General features: G+C 36.8%; 1 protein-coding gene across 1 annotated transcript in view; it reads left to right on the top strand.

The window, feature by feature from the left end:
• LOC101822890 (retinal dehydrogenase 1) overlaps positions 1 to 20,982 on the top strand; it is a 41,579-nt gene extending 20,597 nt beyond the window's left edge. Inside the window, exons 8-13 of the mRNA XM_005063771.4 lie at positions 4,183 to 4,285; positions 6,005 to 6,189; positions 11,219 to 11,383; positions 13,424 to 13,581; positions 17,500 to 17,574; positions 20,441 to 20,982. Of these exons, the coding sequence (XP_005063828.1) occupies positions 4,183 to 4,285; positions 6,005 to 6,189; positions 11,219 to 11,383; positions 13,424 to 13,581; positions 17,500 to 17,574; positions 20,441 to 20,513 (759 nt within the window). The 3' untranslated portion in view covers positions 20,514 to 20,982. The remainder of the gene's footprint in view (positions 1 to 4,182; positions 4,286 to 6,004; positions 6,190 to 11,218; positions 11,384 to 13,423; positions 13,582 to 17,499; positions 17,575 to 20,440) is intronic.
• Positions 20,983 to 21,307: the final 325 nt, after the last annotated feature.

Here is a 21,307-nt window from a genome sequence, read left to right as displayed (position 1 = left end):
TCTGGTAAAACATAAATTCAACCACTGATTTATATGAGTGAATGTAAGTACAACCTCTAGATGAAGAAGACTAAATAGTAGAGTCTCACCCTTAACATCCTATTTGGGACTGTCTACTCAGCATAGCATCCTTCTATGTTTCAGCTGGAGAGACTCAGTGGTCTGTGTGCCTGACTTTACTATGGATTAGTACTAATTTGAGAAACAGAAAATAACCCAAAAGACACAATAAGAAAAAATGGCAGGTGGAGGGAGAGAAACAGGCTTGGGCATAATTCTGGATATTGCATGAGTTTCTATTATAAACAAAAAAGGTAGAAAATACCCTATTTCAAGCAAAGTGATGTTTGAGTCACCCTACTTGGTCATCACATTACTAGTTATTCAGCAGAAAGTACTGAGCTGTACTCAAGAAAGCCAGTAACAGAGAGGGAGGACTGATGACCAAAGGGATTAAGACTGGGCTGGTTTAACCGTCAGAAACAGCTGACCCGACAAAAGTTAACTCTTGAATCCCAGGCATCAGCCTGGGAATCCAGCATGGGACTGATCAAGGCCCCCTTAATGTGGTGTCAGTGAGGAGGCCTAGGTAATCTATTGAACCTTGGGCAGCAGATCAGTACCCATCCTGAGTATACACACGGACTTTGGACTCCCATCCAACAATGTGAGGTGCACTCTCACCCTGAACTCTTGGGGAAGGGTCTAGGCCCTGTCCTATATGAAATGACAGACTATGGACACCCCCACGGAGGGCCTCACCCTCCCTGGGGAAATGAGGGGATAATGGGGGGGGTTGGGGGGAGGGCACGGGAGGAGGGGAGGGAAAGGGAGAGGGACCTGGACTGACTTGTGAAGCAACCTTGTTTCTTATCTAAATTTAAACTGAAAAATAAATAAAAAAGACGACACTGCATGCCTCATTGGCATTAGTAAAAAGTGAGCAAGAGTAGACCACACCAAGCAGCCAGCACCCACAGGAAGTAAATAGTATGGAGAAGGCTATCAGATACTTACAGGAGATCAAGAAAAGGAAAACTTACCTGAAGATAGATGGATGGAAGACTTGCTGGAGGTTTTGAGGAATGTTTTCTGCTTTAACTACTTAAGGGCTGTGAAGCAAGATTTTTCATAATGAGCTAAGGTTAATATGATTTTATTACAATCACAGTTAGGTGCTTCAATATTTTATTAAACTTCTCAGAAGTTGAATTGATAAACATTAAGTTATATTTTTATTCTATTCTTGATCTTCTAAAACACATTCTTATTTTTCATGGATGGGGGAAGATAGTACACGGTGAAAAATCTATGATTGGCATGTGGTCTTCTTAAAATTGCTGTATTCAGAATTTTCTATGGGGTAAAAAGATGTGAGGGTATGCAAGTCATGCTGATAACTTCTGTAAGGGTGAAATCATATCAGGGAGGCAGATAGAATCTTGGGATTTTCCACCTCCTGCAATGGAGAATCCATGGGCATATCTGGGTACAAAACCTATGCTGACTTCTCAGGTCATCTATGCTGAAGGCTTCTGGTGCTGACCCCAGATGTAGCATGAATCCTCAACTGTCATAAGTGATCCTGAGACATGAACAATTTTGAGGCCTCTCCCCCCAATAAACATGGAAATTAGAGATCAGGCAAAGTCTGGGGTCAAATTCCAGTCTAACTCTCTAAGTACAATGCCTGTAAAAGTTAAGTATCTTTGCCAAATTTGACTTTTTTTATTTGAAAAGTGGAATGTAACATCTGTTTTTCTCAGTTTTACATAATAAAAATGAGAGCATGTAGAAAAAGACACTTAGCAACCCTCTGCGAACTTGGGAAATGTCCTGGTCACTTTCGTTTTCCCAGGTTTTGGTTTGTATGTGGGCATCTGCTCCTGTCACCTGACTCCTAGAGTTCCCACACTGCCTTGGTGCTCCTATCTGAAGTCCTGAGAAAACCATGAACTGGACAATGTTTCCATCTGTATTCCCACTGCCCTTGCAGGATGGTGTCCTTGAAGATTTAACTCTTTCTCTTGTCTGGCTAGCCTCAAAGATTCTTGTTCAGGGTTAGTCACAAAATAGTGGTTTCTAAATGACAAAATGGCAACAACATGATTTTAAAAGCCACAGTGAGGGAAAGCATAGCATTAGTTCAACACAAATGCTCTGTCGGAACTTGTACCTTCGTTTTCTTCATGGTTTGTTACATGATTTATACTAAACATCCTGAATCATTTTTAATCCAGAAGCAAATGATAGACTGCATCTCTTGTGGTCACAATAATAAAACAATCTAACAAAAAATGTAATGTAGGTTTGATAGTAAGAATTTTAAATAATTCAGTTTTACACTGTGTAAAACACATTTTTCTGAACACTGTTCCCCTCTGCTTCAAATGGGATGCAGCAAGAAGATGAACAGTCTAAATTTCTGCAATTCTCTTTGTCTTCTGCCGGAAAATAAATTTTTAGTTTTGAAAAATAAGGGAATAAAATCATGGGATAAAAATTATTTGCTTGTTTTCTGAGAAAATTCAATCAAACTACAAATTGTCCACCTGAATGTGCAACATCTGTAAAATCTTTATATCTCCTTCATATTTCTAACCAGCCGTTGTACTACACATTCTTCGCCATGTGTATTGTGGCTTTAGGAAATATCTTCTGGTTTTACTCCAATAACCAGTACGAGATTTGGTTATGCTGGCAGAACTTTTCTACTAAACTGATCAGATAACTCCAAAACAATAAAATTTGTTGTATAGAAAATAGAAACTTCTTAAATGAAAATAGTCGCAAAGATTGTGTTGCAGAGACTCGGCATGGTGCCACACACCACTACCCCCACTTGAGAAATGAAGCAGGAGGATCATAAGCCAAACTGAGCTATACAGGGATAACAGTCAGAAATAAAAGGACAGAAAGGATGGAAGACAGCAGTGTGAAAGAGAAGTAGGGAAGATAAATTTCAGGTAGAGCTTCCCCAGGACATGGCTAGCTTTGTTTATTTCTATTCACCTAATTCTAGGAATTAAATTTAGATTTGTAGCATCATTGATAAAATGAAAATCTTAACAGAATGAATAACTTTTCTGTAATGCATAATAGCAATGTAGTGTCCTCATAAAAATAATCTCAACACTCATATGTATGATAGAAACATTCCGTTAAAATCTAACATGTAGAATAGTCCAGGAAACCCAGAGGATTAAAGAAGCAAATTGGTACCTCTAAGAGACACCTGGGTAAAGATCTTTTCAGTAGAATGTGGTCATGGTGAACAGAGTGAAGTACAAGTGATTATAAAAGCTGGATTTATGGATAGAAAAGAAGAACTATTTTTTAGAAAACAACCTTCAATAAAAGCAACCCAAAAAGAGAAAGTAAAATAAAATGAAATCAATGTCTTCTTTTAGATGAAGGAACTAGAATTAAGGAAGAAACTAGACTGGCAGGATTCCAGCTAATGGCAGGAAGAACCCAGAGATCATAGTCAACCTCTTTCTTTTACATCCACTGTGCAGAGTGCCATGTGTAGGAGAAACAGGAACATAGTGCCAAGAACACCATGGTGAAAGGGGTACCGAGATCCATAAACAGTGAGCATACTGTGATAAGCACACAGAGACACAGAAAATTACAGTCTGTTGGGAAATTTTTGAAGATGTGTGTGATACCATTTGGGGTATTCCAGATGGGTTTTCATGTGTTTCTTTGGGAGACCGGAAGAAAAAGAATCACACCCACCTAGAATCATCAGAGAAGGGCTCAAAGATAATCTGTGCTAAGAGATGATTCCAAACAAAAGAACTGAGTTCCCTAAATGTCACCAGAGGGAAGAGAAATCAATGTGTCAGGTGTTTGGGGGTACTTCTGATCAAATGCAGAGAGAAAGTTTTGATGGAAATGAAAAATAAACTCTTATCGGCCCACCCATGAAAGTCAGGTCTCAAGTTGCAGTGTCTGCTTTCCTGCCCACGATCATTTTCTGATTTGCTTCATATTTTCAGACTTGATGGTGGAGGCTTTTATATCTAAAGGTGCCAGATCCTGAATGACACCAATTCATGTTTTTTTTTCCAAATTAAATTACTGGGTGGTGTAAATGTCCTATAAATGGAAAGCATTAAAACAACCCATGTATACAACAACAAACTAAGCCTCCTCCTCTGTGATGTCTGCTTTCAGGTTGGCAAATTAATCAAAGAAGCTGCAGGGAAAAGCAATCTGAAGAGGGTCACCCTGGAGCTTGGGGGAAAGAGCCCCTGCATTGTGTTTGCAGATGCTGACTGTGAGTACAAGTCCCTTGCTAGCATCTCACCTTCTTCCTCTTGATGTTTGATGATGTCACACAGTCTTGCAAATGACTTTGCTTCAAGGTATAAGGACTTATCTAGAGTCTGTGGTGACTCTGCAAAGCTTTTAAATTGTTCCTGCAGTATACAGACAACAAAACACAGAGAAGATCTTGTCCTGAGTTAGAATAGCTTACTATTTCCGAGTATCAATCTGAGGTAGTATAATTGGACTTCATCGAGGATTTTTGATGTGGTTTTAGTAAGTTTGTATCATCTATTCTTTAATTGTGCTGAGGACATGAGATACTTGAGACATTTGAAGCAAAATGAGTATAACTGTCAGAAATTTCATAATTTCTTTCTGCCTTTACTCAGGACCATTTATAAGAAGAATAAAGAATATTAGACCTGATTTTTAAACACTCTCCTTTTTTTTCAGTTAATGTTGGTGAAGTTGAAATATGTTAAGTTTATCATTTGAATGTGATCCCATCTGTAAAATTCCTAATCATTCTGATTTTACTAACAAATGAAATTCTCAGGTTACTTATCATGTAGGAATAATTTCACTGAAATTCATGACCCATTGTTCCTTTTCCTCTTACTTCAATAGTTGCGTAATTACAACGAGACTATAAACACAAATAGTGCATAACTTTTGCTTTTGTCACTGTGGTGATTCTCACTGAATATTTTAGAACTCACCTGGTTACTATTCAACACATGGCAGGGTCCCTACTTTATCACTCTCTAAACTGTCATAACTAAAGCTGAAGCAGTTACTATTGGCTCACAGATTGGCACCCCACTTCTACAATATTGAATAGAATCTTTCTAATTCATAAAATTCACACACACACACACACACACACAAACCTATCTTTTTGTTAGAACCAACAGCACTCTAATAAAAAATCTATGCACATTGTACCACATAAACTAAGCAATGAATTTATATGCATGCATAACATAGGCTTTAAATAGATTTTGGATGTGTCTTGCCTAAAGGAAAATCCATATGGTGAGTGATGCTTCTGAATACTAATATGGTTTTGTTGTTATTTTCAAAAAGATAATATTTCCCTTTGACCACGGTATGTGAATGTCTTGAAATTATTTAAGGCAAGATTTCATATTTTTATTAGTTAAAACCTGAATCTGAAAGTAGTCACAAATATCTCAATCATCAGAAAGAGTTATAAAATTATTTCTATTACTGTTTGTTCTTGCAATCAATTGTATATTCTTCGTAATATCTATGCTAAAGCTGGCCTAGCCTCTCCTTTCAGCATTGAAAATAAAAGATCATCAAAATTATTTCATCATTTGGCTTTTAAGAGGTGAAATATATTGAGTCTATGTCTGTTTGGTATTTCTTCTTTTTAACCTATCACAATTTTTCATCTGAGAAAAAAATTAATTAAAAATTTTTTATTTAGATGTTGTGTGTATATGTGTGGGTATGTACAAATGAGTGTGGGTACCTCCAAAGGCCAGAAGAGAGCTTCAGAGGTCCTGATGAAGTAGCTATAGGAGACTGTGACCCATCCTTCATGGGCACTGGGAATTCAACTCCAGCACACTAGAAGAGCTCCAAGTACTTTTTAAGCACTCAGCCATCTCTTCAGTATGTATGCATGTGTGTGAGCTCATGTACACACATGTATGCTACAGAAAATATTTCTGCTTTAATATGAATGTTTCCTTTGCAGTGGACACAGCTGTAGAGTTCGCACATTATGGGGTGTTCTACCATCAAGGCCAATGTTGTGTAGCAGCATCCAGGCTCTTCGTTGAGGAGTCAATTTATGATGAATTTGTGAGAAGGAGTGTTGAGAGAGCTAAGAAGTACGTTCTTGGAAATCCTCTGAACTCAGGAATAAATCAAGGCCCTCAGGTAAAAAGACAAGCATTCTCAATACAAGGATAAAGAACTACTTAGAACTAATTTTGATAGAGTTAACTTTGCCTTTTAGCTATGCACTTTGCTAATGGACATTATTGTGGTGATATCTGGTGATATCTTGCTTGTAACAGCCACTGGACTGGGTAGGAGAGAAACTTCCATCTACACATAATTATTCTGATCTCATTTTATAAAAAAGAGGTTAATTTCCAATAGGAAAAAACATTCTAATTTTGTGTTGGCAAACATTTTTTGTATGTCTAGAAGCAGTTTAGGAACACTGCAGGGAATTAAATATGTAAAGGTCTGAGGACATAGTCCATTGGATAAAGCTCTTGCCATTTAAGCATGAAGTTCAAAGTGCAGATTCCAGCACCCACATAAAAACTGAATTCATGGGATAGCTAACAATTAGCCCCAAAGTTCAGGAAATAAGGCAGGAATTTCCCAAGGCAAGTTGACTAACTAGAACAACCAAACTCTTTTTTTTCATTTTTTTAATTTTGTATGTTTTTTATTTAAATTAGAAACATGCATGCTTCAAATGACAATCCCGGCTCCCCTATTCTCCCTCCACCAGCTCCACCCCCCACCCCACCACAATCCCCACATCATTCCCCAGGGAGGATAAGGCCCTCCTTGGGGGGATCCAGCCAAACTCTTAAGCTCTGAGTTCAGAGAGATAGCTTATCTAGACAGAATAGGAGTAGAGAGTGAGAGTAAAAGATACTGAATGTCAACCTCTGTCTACTGCACACATTTCATTGCCATACTTGCAATTTAGTGCACACTACATACACATACATGCAGGAGGTAAAGAGGAAAATTGGCCGATATTATCGGTTCCTTGCCTTCTTCAATCTGTATGCTTTTTTTATTCCTGTTACAATTTGTAGACCTCTTGGAAGTTAATATATATTTCTCTAATTTTTCTCTTATAATCAGTCTTCCATTTCTGTGGCTATTCTACCAGTATAAACAGTTGAGCACTCCTGGATCCTCTACAGGGTCCTCAGTTTCTCTAGTGTAATGATACCGTAAGTGTTCTTGAAGATTCTGGTTTATAGGCTTCTGACATACTTCTCTCTGTAGTCATCAGAAGTAGGCAATTTCCCGGGGGCTCTGAGTTTATTCTGTGTAGTTAGATCCATTCTGTGTAGTTAGATCCACCATAAATATGAATCTCTTTGCCTCGCTCGCACAAAGGTCACCTTTTCATCCTGTACAGCTTTTGTTCATTGTCTGATATGGTCTGCTCAAGCAGATGGTAGAACACCCTATGGACCTTTGCTTCTGAGTTCATGCCTGCCTCTGAATCCTTCTTTAAAAGACTGAGCCTCAACCTGAGGCAGTTGTGCCCAGCCCCCACAATAGGGGAAACTGACCCTATCTGGAGACAAATTAAATTATTACAAAAAGGTGAAGGGGATCTACTCATATATAGTGAGCAGATAAAGGGATGCTACTAAACACCCAACAGTGAACAGGAAAACCTAATAACAATGAGCTTACTGTCTCCAAGTGCCATTAGAGCTGTTCCTGAGAGCTGTGCCCTAGGGACTGAACATTGACCTTGGAGCTGTTATTCTTTTACATTAGCTGTGATATACTGTTTCTCACTGTTGAGTTGGAACCAAACCTCATTCTTGAGTTATTTAACAACTACAAACCAAATTCCATTAGCAAAAATTTAGAGGACACTGCTACTAGATATACCTCGAGAGAGGACCTTGAAAAAGCAATAAATCCCAAAGGGAGCATGGTCAGTATCATCTTAGAATTTATCATATAAATAATTTGGAAGAAGTTCTTTTTTTTTAGTCAAAGTACCCATGTAGGACTAAAGCAATGCCCAAAGAAAACTGGCAAGTGAAGGAATTATTTGCGTTGTCTTAGTCTCATTATATATGTTTATCATTAATTTCAGTGAGTGTATAAAGATAGTTGCTCATTTTCATATTTGCTAATTCTCAAATCCCTATTTGGTCTAATATTTTTAAAAATGATGTAATTATTAGTAATTTTGCTGTGATCACTTCCTAAATGTATATTGGTCTACTATCCAAATATAAACCATCTTATCGTTATATAGGTGGATAAGTATACATGATATGTGGATAGATGAATAAATAGACAAATGATAGGAATGTCCTTAGATGACAAAGGATAGAGAAGCAGAGATTATCTGAAACCCTTCACATTGAACAATAGTCATTATTTTATTTCATCAAGGGGTCTGTGTTATTCAGTCATAGCCTTCAATTGAGTAGCAATGCCTTATCATTTATAGGCTAAACTTAAAATATTCTGAATTGTAACATTCTAAAGTGAACAATCCCATATTCTAATTGACTATCGCATGACTCTACTCTCTGTTAGTGCATAACTTTTTAAAGGAGGTTACTTTGGAGACAGAGAACAGGCAGGCATGCTGACAAGTACAACTTGAGGAAACCCCAGTTTTCTCTACCCTATGTTTTTGTCTGTAATAAGAAAAATCTTATGTGAAGAGTTACACATTGACCAACTTTTGCGTAATGTTTCATCCATGGCTGGCTGAGTCACTGAGACTTTTTAAACAGTGTCATAAATATTACAACAAAAATAATTTTAGGGGAAATTAGGACTAAACACATTTGTTTAGGAAAATATTTTACAATAGCTATTTTTCTCCTTTTAAAGATGACAAACTGCAAGCATTTCAGTTTAAAAGCAGATTATTGTATTATACTATACTATATATTGTGTGTATACTATTTACATATAATTTATTATCATTTATATTGTGTTGTATATGAGAATTCATATACACATATTTTCTTCATTTATAAAGTAATACTTTTATTTAAACTCATGGACCCAAATGCATTCATACAAGCTTAAAATGATCAGTATTTTCATTTCAAAAAAGCATATGAACTTCCCTCCACTCAATTTTCTTGTTAATTAAGTAGTGATAGAAGTATATATCTTGAGGATTCATTATATAGTATACTAAGATAAATTGCATAATATATCCAGCATGGTATTTATCTCATTGTATAGACATAAATACCAATTAAATCTCTCTATGCATGATAGCAATTATTCATAGTAATAATGATGACAATTTTGTGTAAGTATAACCATTCTCTTCTTAGAAATAATAAGACATTTGTATGTCTATCCTCAAAGTACTCAATGATCTCTAGTTTCTAGGTATGAACATATGATTTCCATGGATGAACTTGTGTCTTTTTGGTTTATATGATTTTCTAACACATAAAATCTAAAGAATTAAAAAAATTCTCACATTGAAAAAATAAAAACATACATTTTAACACCATTATAACAGCATAGTGACATTTGCCATTTTGTAGACTGTGTGTTCTGATATACTGGTATTAGTCCCATTATCTAGTATAATATACCTTAGCCTTCCCTGATTCTGAAGTAAATATTCAAGGACTGGATTCCCTAGGGGTATTTTTTGGTCAAAGGCAGAGGAGCACTATGAGTTGGGAAATGTATCTTGAAAAAAACAACTGAAAAATAGTGACTTTCAGGACATACCCTGAAAAAAAACTGAGAATAGGACAGAGAAGACTTTCATGGAGTTAAAGGATGCCTGACTGAACATTAACTCCAGAATATCTCAGTTAGACATATCTACATTAGCCTGGTTATATTGTATGTAGTAACATCAGTGTCTTGGCTTTTAAACCAACCCCTGGAATTGCACAATAGACAACGAATGAAGAGATTATCTTTGATGAATGTTCTTTTGAGTTTTTCACACTGAACATTTTGGAGCAACAGGTTGACAAACACTTTGCCAACTTATCTCAAGAAGCATATGATAGCAGATAGCATTTATTATAACTAAATGTAGAGACTGATAGTCAGAGATAAGTGCAGTTAGAAAGCACACCATGCAGGCTTTTCTGATCCTTTGAATACAGAGAATATTGGCAGACTCCAGCAATGAAAAGAATGACAGTTTTCCAAGATAGAAAATAAACCAGCTCCAAATCTGACACCCTCTTTTTAGTTCCTTGGTCTCTAATTGTTCCATTTATGTGAACCCAGTCACACCTCAAGCAGGCAGTTTGCACAAATGATCTTGAATCCAACACTTAATGATTTACCTCCCCCTTCTATGAAAACTAGGGTAATTGGAAACCTTTATGTCTCAGCAAGTGAGTTTAGCATTCAGTAATTCTGATATTGCCAACCAGAAATCAGATCTCTTTTTAATTCTTATGAAAAATACTACTTAAAACGTGATACTTCTGTGATAACGGTCATATTATTTAACATGGCTCATTTAATGGAACAGGAGCATGATAATAAATTCTTGTTAGAAACTGGGATGCAACTACTGCATTGAATGGAGCAAGACCCGAACCTGTGATTATACACTGAATGAAAGGGCAGCCAAACCAGTAGACACGACCCAAGAATAGGCAGATTCCATTTCTGAAGAATAAAGGTCTCCTACAGTCAAAAGCAGCTGCTACTAAGCTGGCATACCCACTGTGTGATCCTTTTCTCATCATGGTTTTGTTCAGGTGTATGTGCTAAATCATTAACAAATTTTTTCCAAGGGAATAAATGACAGTTGTGTTAAAAGTCCATATATTTATACCTTGCTAATCGCTATGTTTTGTAAATGTACTAAGTTTACAAATCCTTAAACTTTCCTTCCTGAAAAATTCATAAGAAAAATATACCCGAGAATATGCAGACTGAGCAGAACCCCTGCCCAACTATCAAACTTAAGAGAGTGTCCTGGATGTGGGAGTCATTTAATGCAGTGATTCTCAACACATATTTCTGGTTGTCTAAGGAACTGAGATACCACTCAGCAACAAAATTGCAGTTATGAAGTAGCAATTAAAATAAATTTGAGGCTGAAGTTCCTAAGACCATAAAAAACAAGTGTTTTCCTATGATTGCAACCAACAGCTTGTGAACCACTGATTTAGTGTTTTTCGTTTGTTTGTTTATTTCCCTTTCCCCTGTGATTTCTTTCAACTAGATTGACAAGGAACAGCATGATAAAATACTTGATCTCATTGAGAGTGGGAAGAAAGAAGGAGCCAAACTGGAGTGTGGTGGTGGACGCTGGGGGAACAAGGGCTACTTTGTCCAGCCCACAGTGTTCTCCAATGTTACTGATGATATGCGCATTGCCAAAGAGGAGGTAATGGTCCTGTGCCTTCCATATTCTTCTGTGTGTAACCTGTGTGTCCCTCTAAAATCCTCAGCTCCTTGAACAGCATTCCCCTAAAATGTTTGATGAAAAAGTCTAAAGTGATTTGTGATCAAGACTGAGCAGTGAGGAATGCAGTGGGCTACAAACAGTTTATATCAAACACAGAACAAATTCCACAACAGCTTCTTCTCTATGTGCTTAGTCACAGCCTTAAAGGAATGGAAATGACTCTGTAATTTGTAAAAACAGAAACAAATGTGCACAGCATTGTGTTCATATGTCAGCACTCAACAATATACACTGAATGATCTGTTATAGAAAAGAACTAAAAAAGTCATCCTCACAGAGGCAGAGTGAACGGTCTTTGTAAAAGGAAGTGGAAGTGAGTTCTGTGGAGCGCTTTCTAAGAAGGAGTGATAAGATGGCAACCAATAAACTAAACAGAACTAGTTAGCAATTAAAATAGTTACTAATGTACATCTTGATTATGAAGGCTTTTACTATATGCAGAGATAAGAGCATTTGCCTTAAACAATGAAATTGCTATGTGCTACACTACAATAAGAAAGTACAATGACTCAACTCTACAGAACCGTAATTTCCCCATTCCATAAATTTATATTCATGTAATTGATACGACAGAGAGGTTATTTTCTTATTCCACAGTGTCAGCAAATAAGGAGAAAATGAGAATATTCAGCTGTTCAAGCAGAAATAAATATAAATGACAGAAATAAATATCATGTATGTGGATAGTCCAATACACTTAGATTGTTTGCATAAGTTCACTCTTGAACTGCTTTTGAATTTCTGTGCTTATCAGCCAGTTCTTCTTTGATCAGAGCTTTTGTTTTTGTAGACCTTGATTAACATGGGTAAGTATGACAATAAAACAGAAAATAATACTCATTCAAGGAAGATTTTGTTCCTATATTGTGCTCACTAGAATATATCATTTTCTGCTTCAGATTGGGAGCCTGGAGCCCATACGGTATAGGCTAAGTTGCTACAGCTCTTAGCAAACCCACCATAGTCCTACTCCAGTTGATTTCCATTTACAGTGTTTGCATTGTTATGCTTCCCAGTTATAGAGTCATGAGAGAGTTTAGAACCCCAGAATCATCACTAGCCTTCAGGAAGTTGCTGCTAACTACCCCATACCACACAAATTGACTTGGGACCAGAAAACATTTTGACACCTCTGAGATTTGCCAACCATGCTTATATTTCCCAGGAAAGTGTACCAACATTCCAAGAATCCTTTCTTTTACTTAATTTTTACTAATATCTTTTCAAAGGACAGAAGTATAGTATCACTAAGAAAACCCAGTTGTTTCTTCTTAATTGTGGGGTGAGACATAGACTGAGTTGTGTGTAGGTATAATTGACTAGATTCCAGCAGAAATGAAAGACTGTTAACACTGTAGTAAGAAAGTCTGATGATAGTCACTGCCAGGGACCTCAAGCTTTACTAAGTGTGGAGTGGTTCCAGAGTTTAGTAATGGTGTATAATATTGAGTGACACTAGGGATTAACATCTGCTATATTATACAATATTTATAGTTATGAAATGATACAAATACAGTAGAAAGGTTGATGTTTAAATAAACGATACACTGGTGTTGAAAGCATAAGCAATACTCTCAATCATGGTCTACTTGTTATTCTTAGAGCAAAGGACTGCTTTTATGGTCATGTTGTCTTGTGCAGTAAATTGAACAATGAAGAAAACTGGAATTAACTGTGAAGATATTTCCAAGGAAATCATGCACTTAGTGATTCAATGTTCAGTCCTTACATTTTGGACAGCTCTATCACAGCACAAATCTGCCACCATGATTGGTGTCTGCTTCACAGAGAATGTCACACACAATCACATGTTTCCATGTTCACTGGCAGTGGCTATCTGTTATGAACCTTACACATAGGACTGAAGTGAGAGATAGTACTTTAGTCCATGTAAAATGGCTTCTAGGGAAGCATATGTAGTGTATGTAGTGTAAACCTGTTTTTATGTCTTCTATGTAGATATTTGGACCAGTGCAGCAGATCATGAAATTTAAATCTCTAGATGATGTGATCAAGAGAGCGAACAATACTAGCTATGGCCTAGCAGCAGGAGTCTTCACGAAAGACCTGGATAAGGCCATCACCGTGTCTTCTGCTCTGCAGGCTGGGGTAGTGTGGTAAGTGCGTCTGAAGTAAGGTGTGCCTTCCTGAATCAGCCACAAGGACAGGCTGGATTGATCCCCTTCAGACTTGATATTTATAGAAATTATCTGACCAACTAAGAAAGTTAATTGTCTTAATTTTTAAGCCAAATTAACTTTATCCAACTATTTCAAGTTACCTGTCTAAACTTTTTATGAATGTTACTCTGTATATTGTAAGAATTTCTAGATAATTTCAAGGCATGAGGCACTATTTTGAACAATGAAGATAAAATAAAAAATTGTTTTGTCCAAGTTTAATTATGTTAGATACTGTTTTGTTGCTTTATGTATGTCAAAAGTTATTGTTGTCATTATTATTTTCCACAATGAATAATGCATCTTGTGCCTTGCAGTGTAGGCAAGCACTCTGTCCCTCAGCCCTGTCTCCAGATTTTGTGTGTGTGTGTGTGTGTGTGTGTGTGTGTGTGTGTGTGTGTGTGTGTGTGTGTTAGACTTGAACATACTGAGTTGCTGAGTCTGTCTTTGAACTCACTCTTTGGTCCAGAATAACCCTGAACTTGTCTTCCTCCTGCTTCAGTTTCAAGAATAACTGGGATTATGGGTAGGCATTCCAGGCAAGGTGGTAATCAGCTTGTATAGTAAATGATTCCTTTTTCTTGTTTTTTTTATAGTAGATTCTCACTCTGGAATTTTTTGAGATGTCATTTTTTAGAAGACCATAACAAATATTTTGAAGTAATTTTCTCTCACTTTTGACCGAGTCTGCTCTTTGATTTTATGGTTTAACTTAGATGATTCTCAGGCTGTGCCTCTCAAAGTGCTGCTTTGCCAAGCTCACTCTATACCTTGGAGCATTTCCTCAGCAGCATTTTTCTCATTAAACCTCCCTTCCCTGTGTCTGGGCAATAGCACAATGCTTATTTCCATTTTTTCATCCAGTCCAGTTAAGGAAAATCAGACATCCTAAAAACATGACCAAGTAATTCTTAACCTTCTTGATCACTTTAAAAATCTTTCCTTCTATCAAAGGGAGTCACCCGTTAGTCACTATTAACTAAAAGTTGCAATGTGTTTCTTATATTCATCATTTAAGCTGACCTGAAACTACTATTTATTAGCCATATCTGTGGTAAAACCAGGAACTTGCTGAGGTTAAGGAACTCAATCGAGACCATGAGATGACTAGTGGAGTGAGAGTCAGGTCATCACACCCTCTAATAAGTCATCTTACAATCAGGCACACAAATATACACATTAAATAAAAACATAAATAATAAACTTTACAGAAATAGGGGAATGGAGTTGGAGAGTTGACTCATCAATTAAGATAACTTCCTACTCTTGCAGAAGACCCAAACTCAGCTCCCAGAACTCAGGTTGGGCTACTCATAATCACCTAGAAATCCAGTTCCAGGTGACCTGATATAGTTTTTTGACTTATTCAAATATATCTTTACATACATGGTAGACATTCATATACCCAGGAACTCTCATATACCCATAAAAATAATAGGGATATTCAACCAATAAAATATATGTGTACATTTCATAATCTGAAGAACTTCAAAATTGAAGCACTTGTGACCTCTGGAACTTAAGATAATGGATACCCAGTCTGTATCATCTGAGAGTTTAAATATAGGTAACCTGGGCCTGGGACAATGGTTCACCTAGTAGTGCTGCATGGGTCAACATAAAAAACTATGTTCAGATTATCTGAAGCCATATAAAAACCTGGAAGCTTTGATGCATGATTGTAACTCATCACTGGGCAGACAGGAGTTTCCCATGAGTTTGCTGGCCAGCCAATCCAACTGAATTGGTGAACTCCAGGCTTGATGAGACTGTGTCTCAGAAAATAAGACTGAGGGAGAATCAGTGTTCTCGGGGCCCCTGACAGGTTATCCAGATACAAACAGGCCTGTTTTCACATATAAAAACACTGAATGGTCTTGATAAGATATATTTATTTAGAAGGAAGGATGAAAATGATATGAACACAGTTCTCAAAAAATTATAAAATTCACAAAAAATTAAAATGAATTTTAAAAGAATAGTTTGAAAAACAAATCATGAATTTTATATTACCCATGACTATAACATAAGTGTAATTTAAAAAGTTAATTAATGAAATATAAGACTACAATTGTGGAAGACATCCAGTGTTTCTCTCTGGTCTCTACATACACACACATGCACAGAAAAAAGTATACATGCATTCACTAAATAAATTTGTAAATGAATTAGTTAATGAATAAATAAGTATGTGTAACATTATTTTGAATGTATAGGATATTAGTCAATCATCTCAATAAAATATATCAAGGGATTGACTCTGGGTATAGTTCTTTTAAAGAGCACTTCTTTTTTAATTTTTATTTTTAAATTTAAATTAGAAACAAGGTTGCTTCACATGTCAATCCCAGTTCCCTCTCCCTTTCCCTTCCCTCCTCCCATGCCCTCCCACCAACCCCCTAATACTCCCTCATTTCCCCAGAACCTTCATCCAATGGCTGATGGAAGCAGAGGCAGACTCCCTCAGCTCATCACTGAGCTGAACTCAAGGAACCCAGTGACAGACAGGGAGGACTGATGATCAAAGGGGTTAAGACTAGGCTGGTTTAACCTCCAGAAACAGCTGACCTGACAGGGGTTAGCTCTTGAATCCCAGACTGATGACTGGGAATCCAGCATGGGACTGATCAAGACCCCCTGAATGTGGGCATCTCACCCTGTACTCTTGAGGGAGGATCTAGGCCCTGCCCTGGATGAAATGACAGACTATGCACACCCCCATAAGGAGCACTTTTTAAACTTTCCTGTAATGTTGTTATACAATTAGCACTAAGCACCAGGCTAAAGTCTGTTGTTTTAATTATGGTTGATTTTCTGACAATGAAATCAATCAAATTCTTTTATTGTAGAATATATCTGACTATTGATTAATACAGATTTTTCATATAATAAGCATACAAGTAAATTCAGAGTTACTATATCACATATGTTCATCACCCACACTTACTGAAGGTTTACTGTGTACTATGTACTTTAAATAGCATGTTTTCTGCATCATCTGACAAAACTCAACAGCCCCATAAAGCACCACTTTCTCTACTACAATTTCTATAGAGTAATTGTTTACTGTCTGCAAAACTACACTCTTGCCTTGATCTTCTGTTGAGGCTCACTTTAATTCTAATCATGTTTTTATAATGTATTTCTCTATAGAAACACTTCATGTTTTCTACAAAATCTGATTAAAATTGCTAATTTGGTCCAATTCCTGCCAACACTTTTGAGAAAGCAATATATTGATCAATTAATGATACCAACCATGTATTTTGACACTCCCTGCAACTGCTAAACAGGGTTGATTTTAGCCTTGTTAACTACATAAGCATTACAAAGCTGTCTACCAAAGAACAGCAGACAAACCCCAGACTCCAACAAAATAGATACGCTTTTCGTGGCATATTGGTTCTTCCCTCTGTTGTAATTCAGACAAATCTTGCTTTAAAACTATTTACTCGCTGGGCAGTGGTGGCGCACGCCTTTAATCCCAGCACTTGGGAGGCAGAGGCAGGCAAATCTCTGTGAGTTCGAGGCCAGCCTGGTCTACAAGAGCTAGTTCCAGAACAGCCTCCAAAGCAATACAGAGAAACCCTGTCTCGAAAAACCAAAACAAACAAGCAAACAAAACTATTTACTCTTAGAGCGGTACCATTTATTTGTTTCTATGTTGTTGATACACATGTTTGCTTTCTGCATTCAAAATTACAGCACTGCTTTTTTTTTTTCTCTCATCCCAATGGGTAGATTATACTAAACGATGCCATTTTTTAAAGAGACCTCTGATTCTTTTCATATCCAACTTTGGAATTATGGGGAAGTTAGGTATTGTCTATAATGCCCTTCTCTTATTTTCTTAAGGGTAAATTGCTACATGATGTTGTCAGCCCAGTGCCCCTTTGGTGGATTCAAGATGTCTGGAAATGGACGTGAACTGTAAGTAAAACTTTGTATTACAAGCATATTTTTGTGAAAAAGGTTGTCACTCCAGAGAGGCTGTTCCATTTTCATTACCCAAAGTGAAGTATGCCTGCATTCTTCCTTGGAGTTTTGTACACAGAATAACATTTAAAATTTTGGAAGTACTCCAAAAGTGCAGAAAAGTAATAGCAGAAGGAATATACTTTGTTAAGATCTTACTGTCCATTAAGGACGGTGCTAAGTATCCCATCTTGGTAGCTGCTTGTTGTTTGCTTTTAGGATTACCTACGATATAAGTGACTCTAAGCCATTTGAGAATCATTTTCCAAAAATAAAAGAATAAACTGATAATCTAGAGAGACATTTAAATAAATGTGGAAAAATTATATATATACATTATATATATATATAGAGAGAGAGAGAGAGAATTAATGTTGCCTTATCCTAAACTAATATCCTTCTAGTGAAGTTTACCTAATAACATGTACATGTGTTAAACAGAGTCATTTACTGCAAACTATCACCAGAGAATTACTGAAACAACCATCTGTAAGGACTCCAAGATAGGATTATGAATTATTCTTTAGTCTTAGTATTTGGGGTAGGAAGTCAGGCAGATCTCTGATTTCAAAGTAAGCATGGTCTTCATGTGTAAGTTCAGGTCATCCAGGATTATATAATGAATCCCAGGCTCTCTAGGATTACACAGTGAAACCTGTATCAAAACAAAGCAAAAAAAAGCAGAAAGGCGGAATTAACCCAGATGGAAACAGAGGCCAAAATTGGGCATCTATAGTTCCCCAATGTGTTCAGTGGTAATCCAGGGAGCTCATACTTTGATTTCTGGATCTGTGGTAAGTGGTGGCACTGGAAAAGATTGAGTGGTGAAAATCTAGCTCTTTGTAATCCTATTCACTTCCATATTTTTGCTCACTTCACTTGGGCATGTTCCAAATTTAATCACTCTCTGTACTTCACAGGGCATTCATTTCTTCAGTCAATTAATAAAAGTGGAAACAGGGAGATTTTTTCTTTTTATTATTTTTTATTTTTAAAACAATCTTATTTTACACACCAATCCCTGTCCCCTCTCCCTCACATCCTCCCCAACCCACCCCTCATCCATTCCTCAGAGAGGGTGAGACCTGCCACAGGGAATCAACAAAGTCTAGTGATGTGATAGGAAGATATTCTTACACATTGTGCTTAAAACAAGAACTAGAATGATTTATTCTTTTCCTTGTCAACTTTTCCTTGTCAACTCCAGCTGTTTCTCTGAGACTTGTTGAAGTTAATTTCTCAGCACAGAAGGGAAAGCAGACATGGTCTGTTGCTAAAGCTTTTCACGCATTACATGGTCTGTGATGAGAATCATGAGACCATGGAGAAGTTTAGTGAAAATGCAGTCCCAGAGCTTATCTGGAGCTGGGCACGAGGATCGGCAGCATGCAATAAAAGGTCCAGTTGATGTGCAGCAAGGATTTAGAAGCACAGAGATAGTAGTGTCTGGAGAGTGCTGACTAGTAAGGCATAAGGCATAGTCTTTCTAAGCTAAAAAGACATGTAAACAGATGTTCTTGTTTTCTGTCTTGGAAACTGCACATGCATAAGAACCTAAGAGTGTCAGCTTCAATGTGATCACGATTACACATATGATTCTCCAATTAGTTACTAGTAAGACTACAGCTCTAAATAGAAACAACTTGGTCAAAATCATGGGTTAAATTATCTACATATTTGAGATGAAACACTTATTAAAATACTATCTTTTAATAGAATTTAGAGAGCTGAGGTGAAGTCCTTTAATTACTGTGAAAAAAACCATTCTCATTGAATCCTTTGAAAGGTATTTTCAAAGCTTTAATTACCCACAGAATAATCAATGTAAGGAGATTGTGTTTCTGAGGAGAATAAAAGACCCAGTACATACACAGGATAAGGGTTTCAGGAGTAGTGCTGGTAAAGGACCAAAATCCTGCTCCTCTGCAAACCTGTGTGCATAGGTGTTATAATGTTGAGAATGGTCCTATGAGCTTGTAATTTTATTTTCTCACCAAAACAATGCAGAACATAACTGAGTACAATCTTCCTAGATGAATTATCCACTAAGTGGAAAGAAACCACAATTTCCAAAATTGATCTGGGGTCAAAATTATTGTGGTACCTACAGATATACTTGTCTCAGCTGCTGTTCACTTACTATAGACATAAAAGTTTCCTGAGGGTATTATATAATGCTGATTAATAGAGAAAGACAACCTCTGCCAAAATCCCAAAAGTCTGAGTCAGGACAGTCTTTGGTTTATTTTCTCCCTAAAATTATATACAGTCAATACAAAAGATAGAAAACTCTGCCAGGAAAGATTAGGTGGCTATTTTGCCAAGAATAGAAAGATCCTGTTAAAACTACAGCTTCTACTGACTCAAAGTGGATCCTGGTCATCTTCAATCTTCTCACCATTTCTGTGACAGTGCAGATGAAGAATGCAGGATCTAGTACAGCTGATGGTTTGTTCTGTTGGTCTTCAGTGACATAGGGTACAACATGAACTACAACTCTCTTCTTTGTTGATCTGACAAAACCTGACCAATTGAATTATGATTTGGCTACATGGTCACATGGTGACATGGTCAAGTAAAAAATGTAAACAATGAATATTTTCTGTGAAAATAAACAAAGCACAGAGTCTTGAAAATAAAAGATATTTTAGAATATTGCTCTCCACCGGGGAGTTTATATTTGGTCATAATAAAGCTTATGATAAGTAGGTACGTATATGAACTATACTGTGTTCAATAAATATTTTACATTGTCCCTACTCAGATAAGCATACCCTGCAGTATGCTATCGTGTTTATAGTAATTTTTCTCCTCTCTCTAGGGGTGAGCATGGTATTTATGAATACACTGAGCTCAAGACAGTTGCCATAAAAATCTCTCAGAAGAACTCCTAAAGAAGCCAGAAGAGTGAAGAGAAAACCTTCAACAATGACTCTACATGTCCTATAGTCACCAGTATAGTGGTGTTTTCATTTAACTCTTCCCTCTATTGATTTCTTAAACGTAAGCGATTCATCAGTACTAATGTCACCTGTAGAAAACTTGTAGCTTAATCTAAAAGAATCATTGGCCTTCTAATATGGGAACCCAATTCATACCATAGATTAAAAGGATAGATTTAGGTGCAAGCTCTCTGTGACTCTGTCATGGTCAGTTGATTTCCATTGTAGAATGTTTAGAATATTTACCTGGTAAGGAGGACCAGTTGTGGTTTAAGCTCTGTCCCTCAGTGACTCCTTGAATTACTCAATCTGCACAATGACCGCAGAGTAAGTTGCTCTGTTCCCTGTGGTTGTCCCCTCTGAGTGCGGTGAATCTAGCTGGAATTAGAATGCAAAACTTAATAAAGGCACCCTTGCATGATTTTGCTTGTCTGGAATTATTTTGGTGTAAATTTGGATTATGGTGATGAACTCTACTGGTGACTCAAAATCAGTATCAAATTGAGTGAATACATGCAATGATGCAAAACAAAAACAAATGAACGAAAAGTTCAATCTGCCACTCTTAATGTTCTAGGAAAAATTTACTTTTCAGAATGATCCTTGAAATAATTTATATATAGTTGAGACAAACATGACTAGTAACTGATAAGTATTGCTGAACGTCTTCAATTTTCTGAGCAGATGTGCCATGTCACTATAACATGTAACAACTGTTATCTCAAGGTAGTTTACTAGAAAACAAA

The sequence above is a fragment of the Mesocricetus auratus genome, unplaced genomic scaffold, assembly GCF_017639785.1.
Source record: "Mesocricetus auratus isolate SY011 unplaced genomic scaffold, BCM_Maur_2.0 Super-Scaffold_4256, whole genome shotgun sequence".
Classification (NCBI taxonomy): domain Eukaryota; kingdom Metazoa; phylum Chordata; class Mammalia; order Rodentia; family Cricetidae; genus Mesocricetus; species Mesocricetus auratus.
The sequence above is the reverse complement of the archived record's forward strand: the minus strand, read 5'-3'. Positions and strand labels throughout refer to the sequence as shown.